Below are 22,400 nucleotides of genomic sequence, written 5' to 3' on the forward strand. Positions count from 1 at the left end.
AAAGTGGGGAGCGGGATCAGGTATGGGAAAAGAGGAGAGAAGCACAGAGAGAGAAGCACAGAGAGGCCAAGACAATGAACAGAAATATGTAGCAGCAGGGTGGGGGTGGGGCGGGAAATGGGGTGGGGTGGGGAACCACTAGGAAGTCTCAGACTCCAGGGATGCGTGAGGCTTCCAGGACCCAATGGGGATGACATTAGCCAAAATACCCAATAGTGGGGAGATAGAACTGAAGAGACCACCTCCAGCAGATAGACATGGCGCTCCAGTTGAGGGATGGGGCCACCCACCCATCTCAAAAATTTTAACCCACAATTGTATCTGTCTAAATGCAGGGGAAAAAAATGGAGCAGAGACTGAAGGAAAGGCCATCCAGAGACTGCATCAGCTTGGGATCCATCCCATCTGCAGACACCAAACCCCGACACTATTGCTGATGCCAAGAAGTGCTTGCAGATAGAAGCCTATATTGGCTGTCCTTGGAGAAATTTGAAATGTAAATAAATAAGATAATTAATAAAAGTATTACCATGAAAAAAAGAAAAAAGAGAGGAATGGGAGAACCTGAAAAAAAACTAAAACTCCAGAAGGCAGTTTCTCAGAGGCAAGAAAGCTACAATCATTTCAGGTCTATAGGAAGAAGAATCTAGCTTCTTGATGACAGAGATGTAGACAACACAATTTGTCACCTTTATATAAAGACATCTTAAAGGGTTTCTGTTTTGTTTTGTTTTGTTTTGTTTTTAGGGATGACAATAAGGTAAGAATGGAAATTAATGACATGGAGGACCAAGGAGAATAGGGGTGTCACAGGATCCAGGGGTATGCAGGAACTGTAAGAGGCAGAAGGAGCCACCATACATGGAATAGGTACTCAGGGAGACAGGGGACAGCAATCCTTTGTAATCCTTTGTAATGGCTATGTCTGGCCCATCCTCCTTTCAGACATGCACAGTTAAACATATTCATGGTGTAGTATAATCATGCAAGTATGAGTCTCGCCATGTCTTACAGAACCTTTAAAATACGAACAAACATCAGTGGGCATCAAAAAACCAGAATGGGGCTGGAGAGATGGCTTAGCAGTTAAGAGCACTGACTATTCTTCTGGAGGTCCTAAGTTCAATTCCCAGCAACCACAAGGTGGCTCACAACCATCTGAAATGGGATCTGATGCACTCTTCGAGTGTGTGTCTGAAGACAGCTGCAGTGTACTCATATAAATAAAAAATAAATAAATCTTTAAAAAAAAAAAAAAAGAAACAAGAATGGTTTCTGGCCAAATACACACTGTCCTAGGCTAGAAGGAATAGTGAACTGGTGCTCTTTTTTTAAAAATGCCCTCACTGTTTTGAAACAGGGATAGATGAATGGGTAAACTGTTTTTAAAATATCCATCATAAGTAACCTTTAACCTACAGAAGCTGATGGAGGTGTTTTCAATTTTTGGCAACCTTGCTGGCTGAAATGGAGGCCTTTGGATACTAAGTTCTGCAAGTTTTTCACCGTGATGATATTAAGATTCAGGCCTGTCAGGTCTGAGGTATGAGTACTGCACTTTATCTCTTCTACTCAGAAAGACAAAAAGGAAATCTTTAAATCAGATAGTTAACCCAAATCACACAGCAAATCTGCTGGTATCTTACTTTTGATTTAGAAACCACACAGCTCATGATATATACACACATACATAAGAAACATATTTATATCTTTATATAGATAGATGATAGATAGATAGATAGATAGATAGATGGATGATGGATGGATGGATGCATAAGATAGATAGATAGATAGATAGATAGATAGATAGATAGATAGATAGATGGATAAGAGATAGATAGATAGATAGATAGATAGATAGATAGATAGATAGAGTCCACATATCAAACAGATTATCTTTGAATTCCTGAGCTCATCAATCCCCCAGCCTCAACCTTCCTAGTAGTTGGGACACACATATTTACCACAGCACTCTATGGCTTACAATGATTTTGTTATGGCTGCTTGGACTTCCTAGGACACCAAAGCTGTTACTATTTGGATTATTTATTTACAGACTGAGAAAACTTGAGACTTGCTAAGAGGTGGACATAAGATTGTGGTACCCACTCACCTCTGTCTCCTCCAAAGCTTCAGATTCATTAAAGACATCTGGGACTTGGAGAAGAAGAACATGGAGAGAAGGTGGAGAAGAGAGAAAGGAACCCAGGTCACCGGGGTGTGAATGAAAGTTGCCGTTCACTGAACTCAAACATATATAGTGTCATGAGGGAAGTTAATGAGCATGTGAAGCAAGACAGGACACCAGCAGACTTGATACCAAGTAAAATCCATAAGTGTTAGTGGAACAGACGATGAAGATCAGGCACATGGATATAGCGTGGAGAAAACACAAGATGACTCGTTGGATAAAGGCTTTCGCTGCCATGCCTGAAGATGATCTACGTTCCATCCCTAGAGACCACATGATGGAAGAGGGAACTACTTCTGAAACGTGTCCTCTGACCTCCACTTAGCACGCTGTGGCATGTGTGCCCTCTGCTCAAATATAATTAAAAATTTAATGAGCGTGAGAATCTTCCCAACAGCGCTGGAAATCCCTGTGGGGTTGACATGGAAGAACCACTGCAGGCTGACCCAAAGCTCAGAGCCCCCTCAAGTCCCCTGGGCCCCTTGCCAGGTGGGAGGTTCCATCCTTCACCCCGCCCCACAGTTTGGGTGGCCCAGGAGTGTAAGCCAGAGCAGCCCTAGAGGTAGCTTGGCAAAGGGAACTAGCAGGAAGGTGTGGACACCCACATCAGTACCACTCAAATGAAAGAGGCTCCCCCACGTGACTGGCCGTGATGAGACTGAGTCCTGACCTGTGTGTGTACATATGACATCCAAGTTGAGTCTTTTCTATCACACTGCAGCCACATGGTGGGTGTGGCTACCTCCTTGTAACCTTTAGGTCAGCCTCCAAGGTACTCTTGTTTGCAAACACTGTTTTAAACCACGGCCAGGACCCAGCTTGTCCAGCCAGGCTCACTGAGGGACCTCTGAACCTGCTGCCATCATTCAGTCCTGGGAGTAGTCCGCAACGGGCCACCTGTGCTGGTCCCAATGGCACAAGTCTGTCTTCCACCAATCCTGACTCTCCTGAGCTATGAAAAGGACTGTGGGAATCATATGTGCAATTTCCCATTCTCTAGACTCTCAAGCTGGACATGACATCACACATGCTAAGAATGACGTTTCTGCCTGCCAAGGCATTCTTGGCCTCCCATAGCCTGGCTGACAGCGGGCAAAGGAGACAGTCTGGTAGGGAGGGGCTATAGGATAAAGTAAGTGCTGCTCCTCAGGACAGTTCAGATTCAAGTGGCCTAGCTGGAGGTCACCTCGGTGCACATTAGGATACTCCGAGATGAGAAACTTCAAGGGATGCATGGCTCAGCTATTAATAGTGCCTACAGACTGCCTGACACATCCCCTTCACCATGGAAGCCAAGCCTTTGCCCCAGGTCCAGGTGGAGTGCATGGGGAACAGAACACAGGAGACTTCTACCGTATGTGAGGGGATGTGAGGACTAGGAGTTTCTCTGTCTCCCTGGGCGACCATTCAGAATCAAATGCCAGAGGGAAGGTATTATTGCCATTGTGATCCCAAGATGAGGAACAACTACAACCATAACCACACCCACAGCCACTCACGGAGAATGAAAATGTCCAAACCTCCATCCACCCACCCCTACCCAGAGGCTTCTAATCCCCAAGACCAGCACCCTTCAGAGCTCCTTATGCTGAATTGGATCCCGTGTTGGGTGTCCTCAGAAATATCTGACTCTCCTAATACTCCAAGAGACTCTGTGGTTAGACGCTCATTGGGTGGATGCACTATTCCCACACAGTCAACGACCCTCTAACTCCTCTCCCTGCTGTCTCCTCACCCCCAGTCTCAGCCTCTGACTCTACACAGTTGTGTAATTCTTACCCAGGTCCCTGTCCCCTTCCAGAGTCTCATCCTGCAGTGGGAAGAGGAGAATCAAGAGCCCACACACCACAGCATTTAAACAGCCAGAAAGTCTGTCCAGCCACATTCGCCTCAGAATCTTGGTTTGTGTCTAGGCATGCTGTGTTGCACAGACAGGCAACAGCATATCAAGGCCTCCTCCAGAAGTTCGGTCTGGGCTACGGGCAGGCTGGGCACAGAGTGTGCTGGCAATGTTTATCCAGCAGAAGAGCAGTACTGAATGTCTGCAGTGAGCCTCTGACCAGCAAGTTGGGGGCAGCCTCCTCCAAAGGGGCAACGGAGCTCCTTTAAGACACCAGGGTCTTTTTTCTTAAGTCTCGAGTCACCTTGTTAACCACCCCTGTAACCACATTCCTATCGTAGGGGGTTGGCTGGAAAGAATAGTGCAGAGAGCTATAACTAAGTTATAGCTCAGAACCCAGATGAAGAAGAGGCCACCTTCCAGGAATTTGGGTGAGGGGAACTGTATATGCACATACGCAAGGGAGAGGGGCAGGGACACTTCATCCCTATAACTCCCTTTTGCTTTCAAGACTCATAGTTTATAGGATCCACCTTCAAGTATGCACCATCTTATCTTATATTTTAGTTCCTGGCCTGAGAGGCAACATCGGTCCTCCCAGACTCGAGAATATGACGCTTTTTCACGACACCCATGCCCTGTAGGCCTTCCTTCTTCAGTAGAGTTTAGGACCGTTTATCTACTTAACAAGAAAGCAACGAGTGCTGCCGATCCCTACTAGAGGAAAACAGCGTGTCATTCGATTTAGATTCCACGATAGCGTGACAGCGAGCTTGGGCGTCCGAATGCTCTTTCAGCCTAGCCTCCTGAAAGAGGTCCTGTGGGTTCAATCTCAAGGGGCCTTTAGCGCCCTTGTCAAACGGTGTTGGCTTCCTGCGTTCCAGCTCCCAAAACGATCACGCGGCTAAGAACCGCGGGTGACCCTTCGGATGCCCTGGCGAGAGCTATCAGCATTTTCCCGCCTTCGGAGTAGACCGCACGACAAATATACCGCCTCCAGCAAACTCTCCGCCGAATCCCGGGAGTGTGGCATGTCCCTTGCGCGACCCCGTAGCCACACCACGCCCTCTCCTCGTTCCCAGGAAGTGCGCCGTAGGAGCGGAAGTACACACCACTAGGGGGTTGTGGGAACCGCGGTTCCGGGATGGTGGGCGGCGGCGGTGGCGGCGGCGGGCTCCTAGAGAACGCTAACCCCCTCATCTATGAGCGTTCGGGGGAGCGGCCAGTGACGGCAGGCGAGGAAGATGAGGAAGTGCCCGACAGCATCGACGCCCGGGAGATCTTCGATATCCGTCGCTGCTGGGCGCTGGCGGGACGGTGGGGGCTTGGGGTATCGGCAGGAAGTGCTGGTGCAACACGCTGGTGAAGGGGTGTCCCGGTTAGGCGTGCCTGCGGAGATTTTGAGTGGGCCAAAACTTGAGAGTCCCTTTTCCTTCACTTGGCACATCTTATTCGCTCCATTAATGACCCGGAGCATCCACTGACACTGGAGGAATTGAACGTAGTAGAGCAAGTTCGGATTCAGGTGAGTAGATTGCTCAAGTAGTCAAAAAGGTACCACTGTACATCAGAGGCTGGTGTTCTCCGTTCACAAGCACCTGAGAGAATCTGTGGGAGGGCGTAGTTGTTTTTTCAATTCGTGATTGTTAATGTTTATGGTGCCCATAAAAGTTGGGTGGCTTGCCCAAATCAGTAAACTAAAGAGAGTTGTCTTTGGGGCTAGGGGCCACCGTGTGGTCATTGCATTCTGATCTCCCGTATCAACCCAGGTTAGCGATCCGGAGAGCACTGTCGCAGTGGCCTTCACACCCACCATCCCACACTGCAGCATGGCCACCCTTATTGGCCTTTCTATCAAAGTCAAGCTTCTACGGTCCCTTCCCCAGCGGTTCAAGGTCAGTTGGAGTCTCGAGCCCTGAAGGAGAAACAACTATTGGGGAGAGGGAACATCAGGGTGGAGACCGGAAGGATCTGAACCTCGAGGAAACTCCCAAGTTGATGTGACAAGAATATTGGAAATACTTCCGAAAATAGTGTGGCAGAAAGAGCAGCGGGGAAGCGGTGAATAGGCGTGGTCGAGGCACCGGAAGACCTTTAAATCAATAGTCCTGACTAGGTCCTGGGGTAGAAGTGGATTGACTGCAGGTGGGCTTGGGATGAAAGAGGCAGAATCAAGAGGATTGGGAGGAAGGATGGGAGGAAGGTGGTGTCCAAAAGAAAAGGACGGGTGAGTAAGTAAGTGCTCCGGCCCACATTGTCTTTCCCTGCAGATGGATGTGCACATTACACCGGGGACCCATGCCTCGGAGCATGCAGGTTAGTGTGGGCTGGTGGGCCCCGAACTGTGAGGCTTCCCCTTTGCCACAGTAGTTTATGGGGCAAGGTTAGGATCAAGGGACTAAGTGAATAAAATAGCCAGGCTGTAGTCTAGAACAAAGCTGGCCTGACTAAAGTCTCCTGTTTCCTGTGACCCTCCCTCCCATGGTCTTCAAGTACACAAGGGACTTCCTTGTGTCGGGCTTCAGGAAATACCCGAGGCAGACCTGAGCAGTCCCTGGCGGTGACGGGTATAGCTAGTTATGGGCACGGGTGAGGAATATAGCCTGATCAAGGCTTGGAGTCCTGAGACAGAGAACTTTATTGGTAGAAATATAATGTGTACTTAGGCTAGCAGCCTGGCCCGAGTTGCTTTAACCCCGTTTTCCACCCTTCCTTTCCTACCTAGTGAACAAACAGCTTGCAGATAAGGAGCGAGTGGCAGCTGCCCTGGAGAACACGCACCTGCTAGAGGTTGTCAATCAGTGTCTGTCTGCCCGCTCGTGAGCCTGGCTTTGGACCACCAGCCTGCACGGGTGGCCTGGCCTCAGCTCCACCAAGGAAGGGCTCATGGCTTTGTTTTCTTGAATCACTGACAAGGAGAAACTTAACACTTTTTATTTTGTAATAAACCCTTAATTTATATTCGTTTCCCAGAATGCCTTAGTATGTCTCATAGTGGACTCATTTTTGGTTGTAGAGTAGGTAGTTGGCACCCATGAAGAGTGGGTCCGTGAGGTGCCCTCATCGCTCTGATTCCTTGCAGTGGGGCTGGGAAGATGGCTCAACAGTTAAAAGCACTGGCTGTTCTTAAAGATGTGGATTAGAGTCCGAGCACCGATGTGGAGGCTTACAGCCATCTGTAACTCCAGTTCCAGGGGATCTAACATCCTCTTCAGGAACACACAATACACCTGCATAGAGGCAAATACTCATACACAACTAAACTGGCAAGCTGGGCACAGTGGTACACTTAATCCCAGCACTCAGGAGACTGAGGCAAGCACATCCATCCATGATTTCGACAACAGCCTGGACTACATAGAGAGTTCCAGGACAGCCAGGTCAATATACGGAGACCCTGTCTATAATAATAATAATATAATTTTTAGCCCTTCCAATGTTTCAGTTACCAAAAGTTGCAAATGTTAAAAATAAAAATTTGAGCCAGGCAGTGGTGGCACACGCCTGTAATCCCAACACTCTGGGAGGCAGAGGCAGGCGGATTTCTGAATTCGAGGCCATCCTGGTCTACAGAGTGAGTTCCAGGACAGCCAGAGCTATGCAGAGTAAAAAGAACTGCTTCTAGAGGAATCTATAGAAATGTGGCCCTTCACTTTAAAGAACCAAGTCCTAAATTGATGTAAGTCTGTTGTCTTAGTTTCTTTGATGTTGCTATGGTAAGACACCACCACAAAGGCAATTTATAAAAGAAAATGTTTTGTTTAAGGCTTACTGTTTCAGAGGGCTAGTGTCCATGACGGCAGAGCAACGACGTGTTAGCAAGAACATCGGAGAGTTCACAAGCTGGAGGCAGAGAGAGTGGGGGACTGGGAATAGTGTCTTCTGGAACCTCAGGTCCCATCCCCAGGGACACACCTCCTCCATCAAAGCCATACCTCCTAATTCTTCCTGGTCCCACCAGCTGGAAAACAAGCATTCAAATGTGTGACCCGTTTGGGGCCATTCTCATTCAAACCACAACTACATAACCATGGTGTGTGTCTGACCAACACATGAGGCGTTCTGATCTGAGAACAGCAGTGCATACCTGTAATTCCAGTTCTTGGGGGGTAGAGGCAGAGAGATCAGAAGTTGAAAGCTCTCCTAGCTACATAGTGAATTTAAGGTCAGCCTGGGCTTTGGACTCTGTCTCGAAACAAAACTAACATCCACTATCTAGCCGTGTATAGGTCTTCCAGAAACAGCACTTAGATTTTCCCCAACGTTTGTGTATTGTGTTTGGCCCTCTTTAGCTTCTAAGACTTTCTCTTCCCTTCCCACTGCTAGCCTGTTTTCCATAACTACACACATGAAGTAATTTACAAAGAAAGCAAGTTTGGGGGCTGGAGATGGCAAGCAGCTAAGAACGTGCATTGCTCTTCCAGACCTGCCTGAGTTTGGGTCCCAGCACCCATATCAGACAGCTCCGAACCTCTGTAACTCCAGCTCCAAGGAGCTGGATGTATATGGCATATACATACACATACATGGAAATTTAAAAGTTGGGTTTTGGGTTGTTTTACTAATGACTCAGCCATTGGAAGCACTTGTTCCTCTTGCCCAGAACCCTGGGTTTGATTACTAACACCCACAACAGTAGCTCACACCCATCCGTAACTCCAGTTCCAGGGGATCCAGTGCTCTCTCATGGCCTCTGCAGACACACATGCCAGCAAAATTCATAAAACAAAAAACAAAATCCTTTTGAAAATATACTTTGGCTCACTGCTTTGGAGGAGACAGTCTACTTGTAGTTGGTACTGTTGCTTTTGGGTCTGTGGTAAAGTAGCACATTGCCACAGAGTACTCGGCAGAGAAAAAGGATGGCGGAGCCAGAGCTGCAGTCTGTGCTTCAAGTGTGTGCTCCAGAAGCCCTCCCGTGAGGTCCAACCTCCCTGTGGCTCCACTTAGAAGAATAAGCCTTGGACACTAGGACCTCAGGAAATGTCTTAGGTCTAGGCTGCAGCACCCACCTTGGTACATCTTAATACTGACCCCAGCCAGCACTAAAAAGAAGCCAAGCAAGTTATTACTGAAGTCCCACCATCTGAGGTGTTTCTTTGTCTGCTGGAAGTTAGTCTAAAGGCTCAAAGGAGCTCAGGTTTGAGGGGTTAGCTTGACCAGAGAATGGTATGTCTGCTGTGACTTAACCTGTAGGTATGGTACCTGTTTGCCTAATGATGATGATGATGTTTAGTCCCCACATCAAGATAGTGATACTCCTTTTGTCTCTAAAAGGATCCTGGGGAACCCTCACAATCAGCCTTCGGGGGCGATTGTCACCCTAGGCGCTGGATAAGAGAAGCTCTGCTCTGTAAGATGATGCAGTTGTATCAGGACCTCTGCCTCCTATTGACCCTCTACCCAGAATGCACTTTGTCATCCAAAGAAACTTAGATCTTAGCCGATTGGAAGGTCTTTTGGGGGACTCGGGATTTCCTGCTTCGGTCTCTTTCTCTGATGGGAATGCCCATCCCTATTGGAGCCCAGACGTAACTGATCCTCATCAGGTATCCCGAGCCCTTTAAGATGTGTCAAATTGCTTGTTCATATATTTGTTTTGGCTTACTGAGTCAGGATCTCACTCTGAAAATAAAGTAGCTTTTATTCTCCTGATTCGGTGATCCTCTCAGAAGCTCCCTGCCTGTCTGCTAACCTAAGCCTAGTCCTGGACTCTTCTAGCCTCCGTACAACCTTACCCAGGCCTAGAATGTTTTCAGCAGCTGGGGCTTGCCGCTGACTAACCCTTTCTTGTTTGTTTCTGAGCTCTGGCTGGCTGGTTCAGCTGTTCGGGATCAAACTCCTCTCCCAGCTGACTGATTCGATCTGGCTTTCCTCTCAGCCCTCCGACTGTTACTCTGCTTGGCCTCCTACTAACTTTGGCATTATGTTGTAATCTTTTGGCTCCTTCTCATTCTCTGGCGCGTTCTGCCTTTACCTCTGTCTAACTTGTTCTCCTTTCAGTCTGTCTGTGGAAAACTCTCCCAGTAAAACTGCCTCCTTAAGTAGCTTCCCTGTTTTCTCCTCATAAGAGATGGGCAGATCCTCTTCTGTCAAGTCTTTCTCTGATTTGTCACTTTTTCTGCCACTCAGTTACATATCACTGTCAAACATAAGTGCATCCTTCTACAAACTACCTTTACCTTCAGTTTGGGATTAAAGGTGAATATTAAAGATGTGTCTGTAGTCCAGCCACAGGGATTACAGCTGTGTGCTATGGGCTGAGCCACACACACCCTAACTAGAAACAAGTTCAAATGTCCTGTAACGGCTATTGTGTAGCCCAGGCTGGCTTTGAACTCACACTATCGCCCAGTCTACCTCAGCCTGTCTTTTTGAGTACTGGGATTATGCACGTGTGCCACCAGGTCCAGCTCAGCAAATTTCCTTGCTCCAGGTGGTGGTTGCTTTTCTTCCTTATCTACACCTTGCAGGTGAGAAGTGATCTAGGAGAAGATCCTAAGGACTTCCAGCTACAGATGAAAATACTTCTCCCTTGGCAGGGGTTGCTGTTGCCTCCATAGAGAGGCCTGGGCCTGTCCCTCCATAGAAAGGCCTGGGCCTGTCCCTCCATAGAAAGGCCTGGGCCTGTCCCTCCATAGAAAGGCCTGGGCCTGTCCCTCCATAGAAAGATCTGGGCCTGTCCCTCCATAGAAAGGCCTGGGTCTATTCCCGAGACCTAAGCTGGTCCCAGACCCCAGCTCCTAGTCTCAGTTCATTCTTAAGAGAAATAGTTTTGCCAGTCTGGTGACTAAGAAGAGGAGGAGCCTACATCAGACCAAGGAAATGAAGCCATTGGCCCGTGTCACTCAGTTTCTCATCTGTTAACATGGGGATAGTCATGGCAATCTCTTTGGGACCGCTCTATGCACGTGTAAACATGCCCTTGGTCTGTCTCAAATGATCTTCCAGCCACTTGCTCCTCCATGTGCACAAGTGAAAGGGCTGACTCTTTCAGAGATGGGGTGACCCGCCAGGGTGATCCGGCCCCAAGTCCTTCCCAAACTGTAGGCCTCCGCATATGTGAACCTCAGCTCGCCAAGCCCCATCTGTCTGAGGTGGCCCTGGTATCTGTATTCAGCCATGTTCAGGGTAGGCAGGTGCTTTTGAGTCACACTGCTGGTCTTCCTGGTAGCCGGGCCACTGGGGTGAGGGACATCAAGTTGCTGGCATTGCAGTCCCTTTGGCATTCTTGGCTCATCGGTGCCCGGCCACCAGCTGTCTGCAGGACACCATCTGTGAATACTGGACCAGCCCCCAAAGAACTTTCTGGAACCACAGCTGTGCTGGAAAGGCAGAGTAGTGTGGGGGAAGGATGAAGATTAAGATCCCTGAGACCTTCCACCTCATAGACCCAGCTCTGCTATTTCTGGGCTGTGGTCCCTCAAGCCTCGGCTGCTGTATCTCCACAATGGGAAGAACAAATCCCAGCTAAATGAGATCGCCTCAGAGACTGGATGACACACAGGAGCACACCCAGCTGCAGTTACGCTCCCCCATCATCCCTGCCCTCGACAAAAGGGTGGGCTGGCGCATGGGTGCTTAGTGCGGCTCAGGGAAATGAATGAACTGAGTCACAGCACGGCAGAGGCCCTGAAGGAAGAGGGCTGAGGTGTGAGGAGGGTAGGAGGATGCTGAAAACAGCTGTATGCGTTACTTGTTACTGTTACAAAATACATGAGAAGAAGCAACTGTGGGAAAGGCTGTGTTCTGGCGTACAGTTTGAGGAGATACGTCATGGTTAGAAAGGCGTGGCCTCAGGCAAGTGAGGCAGCTGATCCTATTGCACCCACGATTGGGAAGCAGAGGGAAAGAGCTGCTGGTTCTCCCCTCACTTTCTCCTTCTTATCATCTTAGACCCGAGCCCATGAGTGATTCTACCCGCATTCAAGATGGAGGTCTTCTTTTTCAGTGAAACCTTTCTGCCTGCAGACACAGCCAGAAGTTTCTATGACAATTCTAAATACAGTCAAATTGGCTGGAGATTAACCTCAGGCATGCCAGGTTCTCTCTTCAACATTTAGTCACCTGAGGGAGTGGGGAGGGTCCCACAGAGAAGAGGTAGGATTAGAGTTATCTGCATTGTTCCTGGGTTCTCGACCTTCCTTGTGACAGAACTTCATCCTGATACTGAAGCGGAAGCAAGAGAGAGTCCAGGGATTTTCTCAGCCTGCCCCATCCAACCGAGGATGACGAGAATACATGTGCCTGCTGAGACAGCAATACATACCACTCTTAAGCCAATGGCCTTCTCTCCGAGTTACATGTTATTTGTGTCTCAGAACTAGGGAGACAGGGAGGATTGGGAGACCCCCAAGGGGATAGGCACTCCATAAGAAGACCAACAGAGTCAACTAACCTGGAACTTTGGGGGCTCCGGGAAACTGAACCACCAACCAAAAAATCATACATGGGCCGGGCAGTGGTGGCGCACGCCTTTAATCCCAGAATTTGGGAGGCAGAGGCAGACAGATTTTTGAGTTCAAGGCCAGCCTGGTCTTCAGAGTGAGTTCCAGGACAGCCAGGGCTATATAGAGAAACCCTGTCTCAAACACACACACACACAAAAGATCATACATGGGCTGGACCTAGCCCCCCCCTCCATGTACATCTGCACATATGTAGCAGATGTACGGCTTGGTCTTCATGTGGGTCCCCCAATAACTGGAGTGGGAGCTTGTCCCCAGCTCTGTTGCCTACCTGGGCTCCTGTTTCCCTAAATGGGCTGCCTTGTCTGACCTCAGTGGAAGAGGAGGGACCTAGTCCTGAAGTGACTTGATGGGCCAGAGTAGGTTGGTATGCAGGGGGTACTCAGAGAAGGGGAGGGGGTGGGGAGAGAGGATGTGGGAGGGTAAGGAGGGGGTTGTGATCAGCATGTAAAATAAATAGATAAATAAATAAATAAATAGATAGATGGATAGATAAATAGATAGATAGAAAATAAAAGAGAACTAGGGAGATGTTATCCTTGGCTTTCAGAGAAGGAAGCTGAGGTTCAGCTGGGACAAAGCAACAAGGTACAGAGCTGGCTCCAGCCTGTTTGTTCCTTCTGGGCAGCTAGGAGAGCTGAGAGGAGCAGAAGTATAGCAGGAAATGATCCTAAGGTCGTGTCCTGATATTGGCTCATGAGGCGCCTGGCTCTACCTAGGCTTGTGATGATCGTCTCTGGCCTGTTGGCATAGCCAAGGAATGCCTGGGGTCTGGGTGGCTCTGTGTGGATGGCGTTGCCTTGGCAAAGACGATACACTGTTGAAGTCAAACGCTCAAATTACCAGAGGGGAAAGTCTGCCCTGTTTCCCTGTATGGCCCCTTCTGGGAAGGTCTACAGCTAGCTATCCTCTACCCGTACTCTGCCAGACACGCTCCTGGACATCTCAAGGTTCTTTCCAGCCACACTGTATGTGTAGCCGTGGGGGTGTATGTGTCATAAACAGCTCACTCGGGTTCCTGTTGGGAAGCGGTGTGCCGACTCTAGAAGCTTCTAACTGGCCAGGAGAGGCAGAAGCCCCTGACTTCCTCTGCCCACTGAGCCTTATCCAAGAAACAAAAGCCAGCAGGGTCTTCCCAGGCCTCCATGATCCTCCTTCATGGAAAGGACACAGAAGCAGGCACCTTGGCTCCGCTTTTGCTTACTTTGAGGGCCTAAGAATAAGCGAGCCCTGCATCATAAACCTCCTAACCTCAGCCCTTAGCCAGTTTCCTCAACTCAAGGCCTTTTTAGGTGTTGCCAAGGAGACTAATGCAGTACCAGAAAGTCTGGCTCAAGTCTCCATGGCAACCTGCTACAGCCCACTGAGGTCCATCTACGTATGATGTCACCTGAGCCCCAAATGGGTGCCCTTCCACCCCCACCACAGTCATTGCGAACGAACGTCTAAGAGCAAGTTCCTGTCCCAAAGTACGTCACAGCCAGCACACACACACACACACACACACACACACACACGCACTTGCCCAGTCTTCACCCTACAGAGCAAGGAAGGAATAGGTCTTGATATCCAATTCAGGACTGGGTACCTGAATGCTGGGATCTCGAGAGGCAGACTGGGTATCTAGTCCCCAGTCTGCCCTATCACCTCTCTTCCCCTCTAAGACTATCCCTGTTTTTACCCAGTGTCTGAGAAAGGGGAGCTCCGAGGCACTGGTGCTACTGCGTCTATTTTTGCTATTAATTAAAGGGTCTGGCACAGGAGTATGGATCAGAAGGGAGTCTTACACAGAGCAGAGGCCCTGAGACCCATTCCTGAAAGCTACCCCTCACCCATACCCTGCATTTAGGCCCCTCCTCCCTCTGTGGGATGTTCGTGAGCAAAAGGCCCAGCATGGGGCTCAGGAGCAGGAAGAACTTGAGGACTATAAAGTGGTTGGCTCTTTCTAGAGCCCCCCACTGTCAGCCTGGATCTCCCCGACTCTGGGCAACCTCATGCCCAGAAGTAAAATGGCTAGGGCCAGGGTTAGATATTTTTAGCAGTTACTGGCAGCTGCTTGGCGTGCTTAGAGTCAGGGTGGGGACTTGAGTTCGTGTTTTCCTTTTTCTGGCCCTGTAGTTTCTCTCCAGGAGACAAGCACCTAGTAGGCTCTATCAGAAGAGTCCATTACACCCCCTGAACTTCCTAAGGGACCCCAAGAATTCGTGGATGATGCCAATCTTCAACCTGAAGGGAAGTCTTATTGGGAGACTCTCTAAGTCCAAGAACAAGGACAGGAATAGGAAGGATTTAGTTTTGAAGCTAGAAATGCCAGTGTAGTACCCTCTAAATTCCGGTTAGGTCCATGCCTGGGCTCCATAGGTTCTGAGTGTGTCCAGTCCAGAATACTGTCTACTGACTTGGGTAATAGGCCAGGACTGGGAAGAAGAAGGGAAAATTCATCTTTAAAGAGACAGACCTAATTTTTCTCCAGATGGAGGAGTTGTACTTCACTGGTCTAGTTACCCACTACTGGCAGCTTCTCCATCATGCATACACACACCGGGTGCACCCTCCACAACTCACACTCCCCATTCCCATCCCCCCCCCCCCCCCACACACACACACACATCCCGCACGAGCTTGCTAGCCTCTTCCCAGCTACCTGCCCCGCCCCTGGCAGATTTGAGGTCCTAGAAGGGAGGTGGGGGATTCCCGGGGGCGAGTGGATGCGTCAGCCTCTGCAGCAGCCGGGGAGGACAGGGGCGGGAGCGGAGGCGGGAGCGGAGGCGGGGGCGGGGGCGGGGGCGGGGGCGGGAGGGGGGGGGGAGTAGGGGTAAGGGCGGAAGCCTGGCTGGTGGAGGTTTAAATAGGAGGCCCTAGAACCGCGACCCAGCGCCAGCTGAGGAGCTGAGAAAGCGGCAGAGGAGAAAAAGGCTGCAGTCGTGACAGCGACAAGGGTCCGAGCCTGAACAGGGGTCTGCGAGTGGGTTCTGTCTGATCCCCCCAGTGCTGCAGCGCTGACCAAGTCCTGATAGCATCTGTTTGAGAGTTGGTGAGTGTCCTGACGAAGCGGGGTGGACAACACCATCTGGGTTACGGGATGAATGGGGACCCAGGTCCATCTGGGTTACTGGTTAAGGTGTAGACCTCTTGGCTGGCAGTAGATTCTAACAGGTCTTTCATCCTGAGCATCTTTCTTGACTCCAGAATCCTGCCTGCTCCGGCGATAGAGCTGCCATCCAATTCTTAGTTCCCGGACGGCGTCGGACACAATGACTCTGAATGGCGGCAGCGGAGCGGGCGGGAGCCGTGGCGCGGGCCGGGAGCGCGACCGCCGTCGAGGCAGCACCCCATGGGGCCCGGCACCCCCGCTGCACCGCAGGAGCATGCCAGTGGACGAGCGAGACCTTCAGGCGGCGCTAGCCCCGGGCTCCCTGGCAGCAACTGCCACTGGAACTCGAACACAGGGACAGAGGCTGGATTGGCCCGAAGGCTCCTCCGACTCGCTCAGTTCTGGTGGCAGCGGCTCGGAGGAGAGCGTTTACAAGGTGCTGCTGCTCGGGGCGCCTGGTGTGGGCAAGAGCGCTCTGGCGCGCATCTTTGGTGGTATAGAAGACGGACCTGAAGCAGAAGCAGCAGGTGAGATAATTGGGTTGTTATGGGACTTTCGGGGAGGGGGGATCCAGGAAAGGGAAACTCACTTGAAATGTAAATAAAGAATATATCGAATAAAAAAAATTAAAAAAAGATAAAGATACTTGGGAGGCAGTGGAGCTGGAGTAAAAGTGGCAAATACTATGAAATTTCAAGGCGTTTTTGAAATCATGTTATTTCTGCGTCCAAGATGGAGAAACTGAGGGACGAGCTACTTACTTACTCCCTACTTACCGGTCCCCTGCCCCGCCCCCCACCTCTCCCCTACCCATGTGCCAGTCCTTGATAGGGAAGAAGTGTCCAGAATAGAAGAGTACTAGATATGATTTCTCTGTGGCTTGGAGCAAGCAGTACATTCTCTTGCCTGCCCGGGTCTGGCAGAAACAAAATCTGAGGAAGTTTCTAGGACAGGAAAGTTAGGTGGCCAAAGTCTCCAGGGGTTTGTGACAGCCGCTAAGCTGACTCCAGACAATATGATCATACCCACCCTGGACCCAGGCAACAAGGGATCCCTAGACATCGAGTACTTCACTAGTTTGGGGACAAAGAGATGGAGGTCATGTCCTCCAGTCCCTGGCTCCCAGGATTGTCATGTTGTTTGAGCATAGCAACCATCAGCTAGCGGAGGAGAATTATCAGAGGACTCTGAGAAGTAGCAGGAGGCGTGGTCAGGAGAAGAAGGTGGATGGGGGGGGGGAAGAGGGGGAACTCTGACAGCCAACTGATAACTTGGCTCTGGCTTTCTTCCTAGGGCACACATATGACCGTTCTATCACTGTGGATGGAGAGGAGGCATCGCTAATGGTCTATGACATTTGGGAACAGGTAAGATGCAGGCCGGGTCACAGGGAACAAAGAGAAGCAAAGCCTTCTGGGAATTCTTGCTGGGAATGACAGGGTTGCATGTGCGTCTGTGTCTCCTCCAGGATGGGGGCTGCTGGCTGCCCGGCCACTGCATGGCCATGGGAGATGCATACGTCATCGTGTACTCAATAACGGACAAGGGAAGCTTTGAGAAAGCTTCAGAGCTCCGGGTCCAGCTGCGGCGGGCCCGGCAGACAGACAACGTGCCCATCATCCTCGTGGGCAACAAGAGTGACCTGGTGCGCTCTCGTGAGGTCTCTGTGGATGGTAAGCAGGCATTGGGTCAGGAAAGGGAGGGAGATCCTGGCTGGGCTGTGGGCCAGTTCATCTTGGCTCAGCTCGAGTCCCTGGGGATCATCAGTGGCTAAAAATGTTCAGGAAGAAAACCTGGTGTTGGAGGGTGGGGGAGGTGTCACTGGTCCATCAGGCTCCCAGAGGCTAAACAAAGGGGAAGGAAGGACCAGATCTGCTAGGGGAAATAAGACAGGCACGCACCTCCTCAGCTGCTCGTTGGGTCCATGCTTGACAGGAGACAAGAGTGAGGCTGAAGAGATGGATGAACATGCAGAGAATCAGGAGGTCAGGACCCGATCCCAGGTCCGATCAGTCTCAGAGTGAGCCTGGTCCTTCGTCATCAGGCTAGCATCCTCCTCTGCGGCAGGCAGTACTGAGTACTTCAAACTCAGTGATCTTGCTCCCACTCCAGTCCACTGGGCTGTTTGTTATAGCAGCAAGTCATAAAATACATAGCTGTCAAGCAGTTTTCATTCGCCTTGGTCCACAATTGCAGACTACATTTTAAAGTCTGGGCTTTAAATAAATGAATACCTTTTTGTGGGCCCTCATAAACTTTGGGGGCATAGTCTGCCTATCAAGTGACCCCCAGCAAGGTTTGGGGTTCTCAGTACAGCAAGTGGGGTCTCCATGTCTCTAGGAAGGACCCAGGGTTCCTTCTTCTGTTACCCTTGAGTTGTTGCTGCCAGATATGGCCAGGGTTTGAGTTTGCGTTCTCCTATTATTTACTGACGCATGTCTGTCCCCACCACATAGAGGGCCGGGCCTGCGCAGTGGTCTTCGACTGCAAGTTCATCGAGACATCAGCAGCACTGCATCACAACGTCCAGGCACTGTTTGAGGGTGTCGTGCGCCAGATACGCCTGCGCAGGGACAGCAAAGAGGATAATGCCCGGCGGCAAGCTGGCACTCGGCGACGGGAGAGCCTTGGCAAGAAGGCCAAACGCTTTCTGGGCCGCATAGTGGCTCGCAACAGCCGCAAGATGGCCTTCCGGGCCAAGTCCAAGTCCTGCCATGATCTCTCTGTTCTCTAAGGCCCAACGGCCCAAGGTAGTAGACGGGTGGAGGGGCTGGCCCAGCCAACTGCTCTAGATGTCTCAGAGTTGGCCCACCCTCTGTGTTTCTCAGAACTGTCAACTACGTAGCACACACCCTGTCTCATGGTCATGGACAGACAGAGCTGACCAGGGAGGCAACTCCAAATGGCCAGTGAGACCTGAGCCGGTGGAGATGCACGTGCAGGCCCACGTGCATACAAAGCGGCCTGAACCCAGCTGTGGACAGAACTCCACCTTTCTCCATGTGGGTGTCTGTGCCCTGGAGGGAGGCTGTTCAATAGGTTGTTGTTTGTTTACATGCAAATTTTTGTAATAAAGACTATTTCCTGACAAGCCAGGACTGTTGAGCATCTTTCTTTCATGGTGGCTTCAAGAATAGAAAAAAAAAAAAGATTCTGAAATTGAGAGATAAGGTCCTCCTGCCCGTGTGACCTAGCGTGTGGTCTCTATGGTCCTAGCAGTTGCCCTGGACATAGCCAGGGCAATGGACAGAACAGACAGGAAGCCTATGATAGGTAAAAGGAGTATTCAAGAAGCAGGAGACAAAATACACCCCCAGGCCGTGACCTAGCTCCTTCTGCACTGGGGCCTGGCATTCTCTGGCTCACTGAAGATTCTATTGCCTCTCCACACATAGAGGGAAACTGAGGCTGCCCAAGGAAGCACACTTTGCTTTGGATCTCACAGCCTGACAAGATTGTGGGCTCAAGTTCTGCAGCATGTATTTCTGCCCTGCCCTTCCTAACAGGTGGAAATCAGCCAACGTAGGGGCGTGGAGGGGATGACTCTGGAGCTAAGGTGGCTGGTGCTTAGGAGTAGGTGCTGGGGGAGACACACTCTGCCACCGGTGGCTTCTCCACTTCCTGGCTGATACTATGCTACAGCCTTTGTGAGTACCTGTGCTAATCTGCTACAGCCTCTGAGTACCTGTGCTAACACAGCGATTAGTTTGTCTTTGGCAAGGACAACTCTCTACAGCTTTCCCTGTCCCGAATGGATATTTCACATGCGTGTAAGAATGTGTCCCTGTGAGCCACTGCTGCCTCCCCACCCATCCAGGCCTTCTTAGAAATTGAGTATATGACTCGCCCTATATTGCTTTAAAAAAAAAAGAAAGAAAGAAAAGAAAAGAACAACAGAACCAGGAGTCTCACCCATTGTAAACAAGTTAATTAACACTCAGCTACATCCTCAGCCAATTTGTTTTAAGATAGGGTCTCTCTAAACTGCCCAGGCTGGCCTAGAACTTGCGATCCTCATGTCTTGGCCTCCTGAATAGCTGAGACTATAGGCCTTCCCACCAGGCTGGCTCTCCTTTGAGACTCTTTCTCTCTCCCTCCTTCCTTCCCTCCCTCTGTGTCTGTTTCTCTATGCGTGCTTTGGCTGTATTTGCATGTGCGCAGACTGGTATGTATTCGTAAATGTAGATGCCAGGGGTCTTTCCCAATCACTTTCCACCTTATCCTTTGAAACAGGGCCTCTCATTGAGCCTGCAGCTTAGCAGTTGAATAGACTGGCCAACCAGCCTTCCCCTTGGGCCCTCCTGTCTCCACTTCCCCAGTGCTGGGATCACAAGAACTTTACTTGGTATTTACAATAGGTGCTGGGAATCTGAACTCGGGTCCTTGTTCTTTACTGAGAAGTCTCCTTAGCTCCCCTTCATCCTTCTTGGCACCGGTGACAGGAGGTGACAGCAGAGGAGTTTACCTGTTGTGTGTGTAGTTTTAGTTACCCTTGGTTGACCACAGTCTGAAAGTATGAAAAGGAAAATGCCAGGAATCAAGAACTCATAACTTTTAAACTGAATGATGATCTGAGTGACGTGATTAAATCCTGAGCCATCCAGTTCTGCCTCACCCAGCATATGAATCAGCCCCTGTCAAGAGTGTCCCCTACGTATATGCTACCCACATGTTAGTCCCCTAGGAGACATCTTGGTCATCAGATCAGCTCTGCAGTATCGCAGTGCTAGTCATCTGACAACCTTTACAGGGTAGTGACCCTGGCAATTTATATATGCCAAAGAGAGGCTAGGAAGAGCTTCACTTAAGTGGAAAGGCATGTATTGGAAGAAATAGCATACACTGAAGGTTTAGTATTATCCCTGGTCCAGGCCTCCACTGGAGGGTCTTAGAGTGTATTCTCCATGGATAAGGAAGGCTCCTGAACATGTTTTCAGAAGCCAGCATAGCTGCTTGCTGATGGGTAGAAAGTGTCTGAGTGGGGACTCATCTTTAGGTGGGTTCGTTTTCAAAGCCAAGAGGTAGCCCGGGGCAAGAGCCCAGGTGTTTCTTCATTCCACAAACTCTTCAGAGCCCTTGAGACCTAGTTAGAACCCTGGTGCACCTCATTCAATATCAAAAAGATGTTAGAAGAAGGCTCCTCAGTGTGTGTGTTAAAGGGAACCTCTGATGCTCCCCCACAGCCTTCCCTGGCCAGTGTTAATGTGTGTGTGTGCGTGTGTGCGCGCGCGTGCGCGCGCACGCACACACACACACACACACACACACACACACACACACACACACTGAGGCATGTGGAAAGCTTGCTCTGCATGGGAAGGTCCCCAAACCTGAAGAGGAACCCAGGCCTTAGGCAAACGGCTTAGCCTCTCTGTACTCCAGGGTGGGACAAGGGACAGTTCCCCTTTCAGAATGTGTGAGTGGGATAACAACGGTACCTGCTCAGAGAAGTTCTGGGAGCTGGTTAGTGGGCGCTCAGTATGTGTGAGACCTCCTTCAACAGCCCCCATATAACACTAATGGAGACGTTGTGCCTCAGTGATCCTAAAACAGGCACTCAGCTTGTCCTGGCCTGCTTCCATCTGAATGCTGACCAGTTACACCACAAGAAGTCCTCAAGGTCGTCAGGGGAGACCCCAAACCATGGGAGGAAAGTGAGAGGAGGAAGACCAGGCTCTTCATGCTCTCTACCCTCCTCTGAGATTCCCAGCAAACAAGCCTTCTGCTGGGTTTGCTTTTCGGGCCTTATGGGGGGAGGGGAGGAGGCCCTGGTCAGCCCTATGACTCCCTCAAAGTCACGGGAACAGGCTCTGTCTTCTCTTTTCTGCTTAGAGACATGAGACAGGTCAGAGCCTCACCCTTGTCTGTGTTCAGGAGACAGTGCGAGGCTAGGGGAGCTTCGAGGTACCTCTGGGCTTCTGTTCCCACCCACTGATCTCACTGGTGAGTGTTCTAGAGCTCCTAACACACACTCGGGGTCATTTGCCCTTTGGGTTACACTCGCAGTCCTTCCCTTAGCTCCATGAACCGCTTGGGAACACTTGGGGCAGGACAAGTTCATGTCCTACCCAGAGGGACTCTGAAGCTAATAAATGGGAGACAAGCTGGTGTCTTCTGGGCACCAGTAGAGGCAGTTTATGGTATGGAATGCGGGAGTCTAATCCAGCCTGTGAGTGTAAGGGCTTTCCTGAAGAAGGGGTTATTAGTGCTTGTGGCTAAAGCGTAAACAGGTGGGGCCCAGAGAGATGGCTCAGTGGTTAAGAGCACTGACTGCTCTGCCAGAGGTCCTGAGTTCAGTTCCCACACAGTGGCTCACAATCATCTGTAATGGGATCTGATGCCCTCTTCTAGTGTGTGTATGGAGACAGCTTCAGTGTACTCATACAAGTAAAAAAAAAAAAAAAAAAATAGATCTTTAAAAAAAAAAAAAGCATAAGCATGTACTTACTGACCCGTTGAAGGGTGGGAAGAGCATTCCAGGCACAAGGAACAATTTCTGGAGAGAGTTGGCTACAGATGCCATTGCACAGAGGAGAAGTGGGGGTCAAGTCTGAAGCCACAAAAAAAAAAAAAAAAGAAAGAAAGAAAGAAAAAAAAAATTAAGATCTGCCCACCTCCTAGGGCTGGCAGTCACGGACGCTGAGCAGTCCTAGCTTTCCAAAGTCAATAAGTAACTTGGGGGGACTAGGCCCGCTGCTGGGAGCGGTGGCATTTTCCACTCCTGAGCGAGCAGGGCCAGACCTTCTCCCTGCTCCAGTGTCCACCTTGCCTTGCTCCACCAAAGCCCAATTTGCAGTTTGCCAGAGC

General features: G+C 50.2%; 2 protein-coding genes across 2 annotated transcripts; both read left to right on the forward strand.

Moving 5' to 3' along the window:
• Positions 1 to 5,130: 5,130 nt before the first annotated feature.
• On the forward strand, positions 5,131 to 6,995 carry Ciao2b (cytosolic iron-sulfur assembly component 2B). The gene is made up of 5 exons (XM_052167054.1): positions 5,131 to 5,317; positions 5,477 to 5,556; positions 5,801 to 5,926; positions 6,302 to 6,347; positions 6,757 to 6,995. Exons 1-5 carry the CDS (start codon positions 5,176 to 5,178, stop codon positions 6,852 to 6,854), a joined length of 492 nt encoding a protein of 163 aa, XP_052023014.1. The 5' UTR covers positions 5,131 to 5,175; the 3' UTR covers positions 6,855 to 6,995.
• Positions 6,996 to 15,335: 8,340 nt separating this feature from the next.
• Positions 15,336 to 18,676, forward strand: Rrad (RRAD, Ras related glycolysis inhibitor and calcium channel regulator). The gene is made up of 5 exons (XM_052166485.1): positions 15,336 to 15,533; positions 15,689 to 16,120; positions 16,887 to 16,960; positions 17,062 to 17,266; positions 18,050 to 18,676. The coding sequence occupies exons 2-5, from the start codon at positions 15,754 to 15,756 to the stop codon at positions 18,325 to 18,327; spliced, it is 924 nt and encodes a 307-aa protein (XP_052022445.1). The 5' UTR covers positions 15,336 to 15,533; positions 15,689 to 15,753; the 3' UTR covers positions 18,328 to 18,676.
• Positions 18,677 to 22,400: the final 3,724 nt, after the last annotated feature.

This window comes from Apodemus sylvaticus, chromosome 21 (assembly GCF_947179515.1).
Source record: "Apodemus sylvaticus chromosome 21, mApoSyl1.1, whole genome shotgun sequence".
Classification (NCBI taxonomy): domain Eukaryota; kingdom Metazoa; phylum Chordata; class Mammalia; order Rodentia; family Muridae; genus Apodemus; species Apodemus sylvaticus.

Coding starts and splice junctions, on each gene's coding strand:
- Rrad (XM_052166485.1), top strand. CDS start 15,754: ATGACTCTGAATGGCGGCAGCGGAGCGGGCGGGAGCCGTGGCGCGGGC. Junction 16,121..16,886: donor ACCTGAAGCAGAAGCAGCAG/GTGAGATAATTG, acceptor CTTTCTTCCTAG/GGCACACATATGACCGTTCT. Junction 17,267..18,049: donor TCGTGAGGTCTCTGTGGATG/GTAAGCAGGCAT, acceptor CCCACCACATAG/AGGGCCGGGCCTGCGCAGTG.
- Ciao2b (XM_052167054.1), top strand. CDS start 5,176: ATGGTGGGCGGCGGCGGTGGCGGCGGCGGGCTCCTAGAGAACGCTAAC. Junction 5,927..6,301: donor CCCTTCCCCAGCGGTTCAAG/GTCAGTTGGAGT, acceptor CTTTCCCTGCAG/ATGGATGTGCACATTACACC. Junction 6,348..6,756: donor CCATGCCTCGGAGCATGCAG/GTTAGTGTGGGC, acceptor TTTCCTACCTAG/TGAACAAACAGCTTGCAGAT.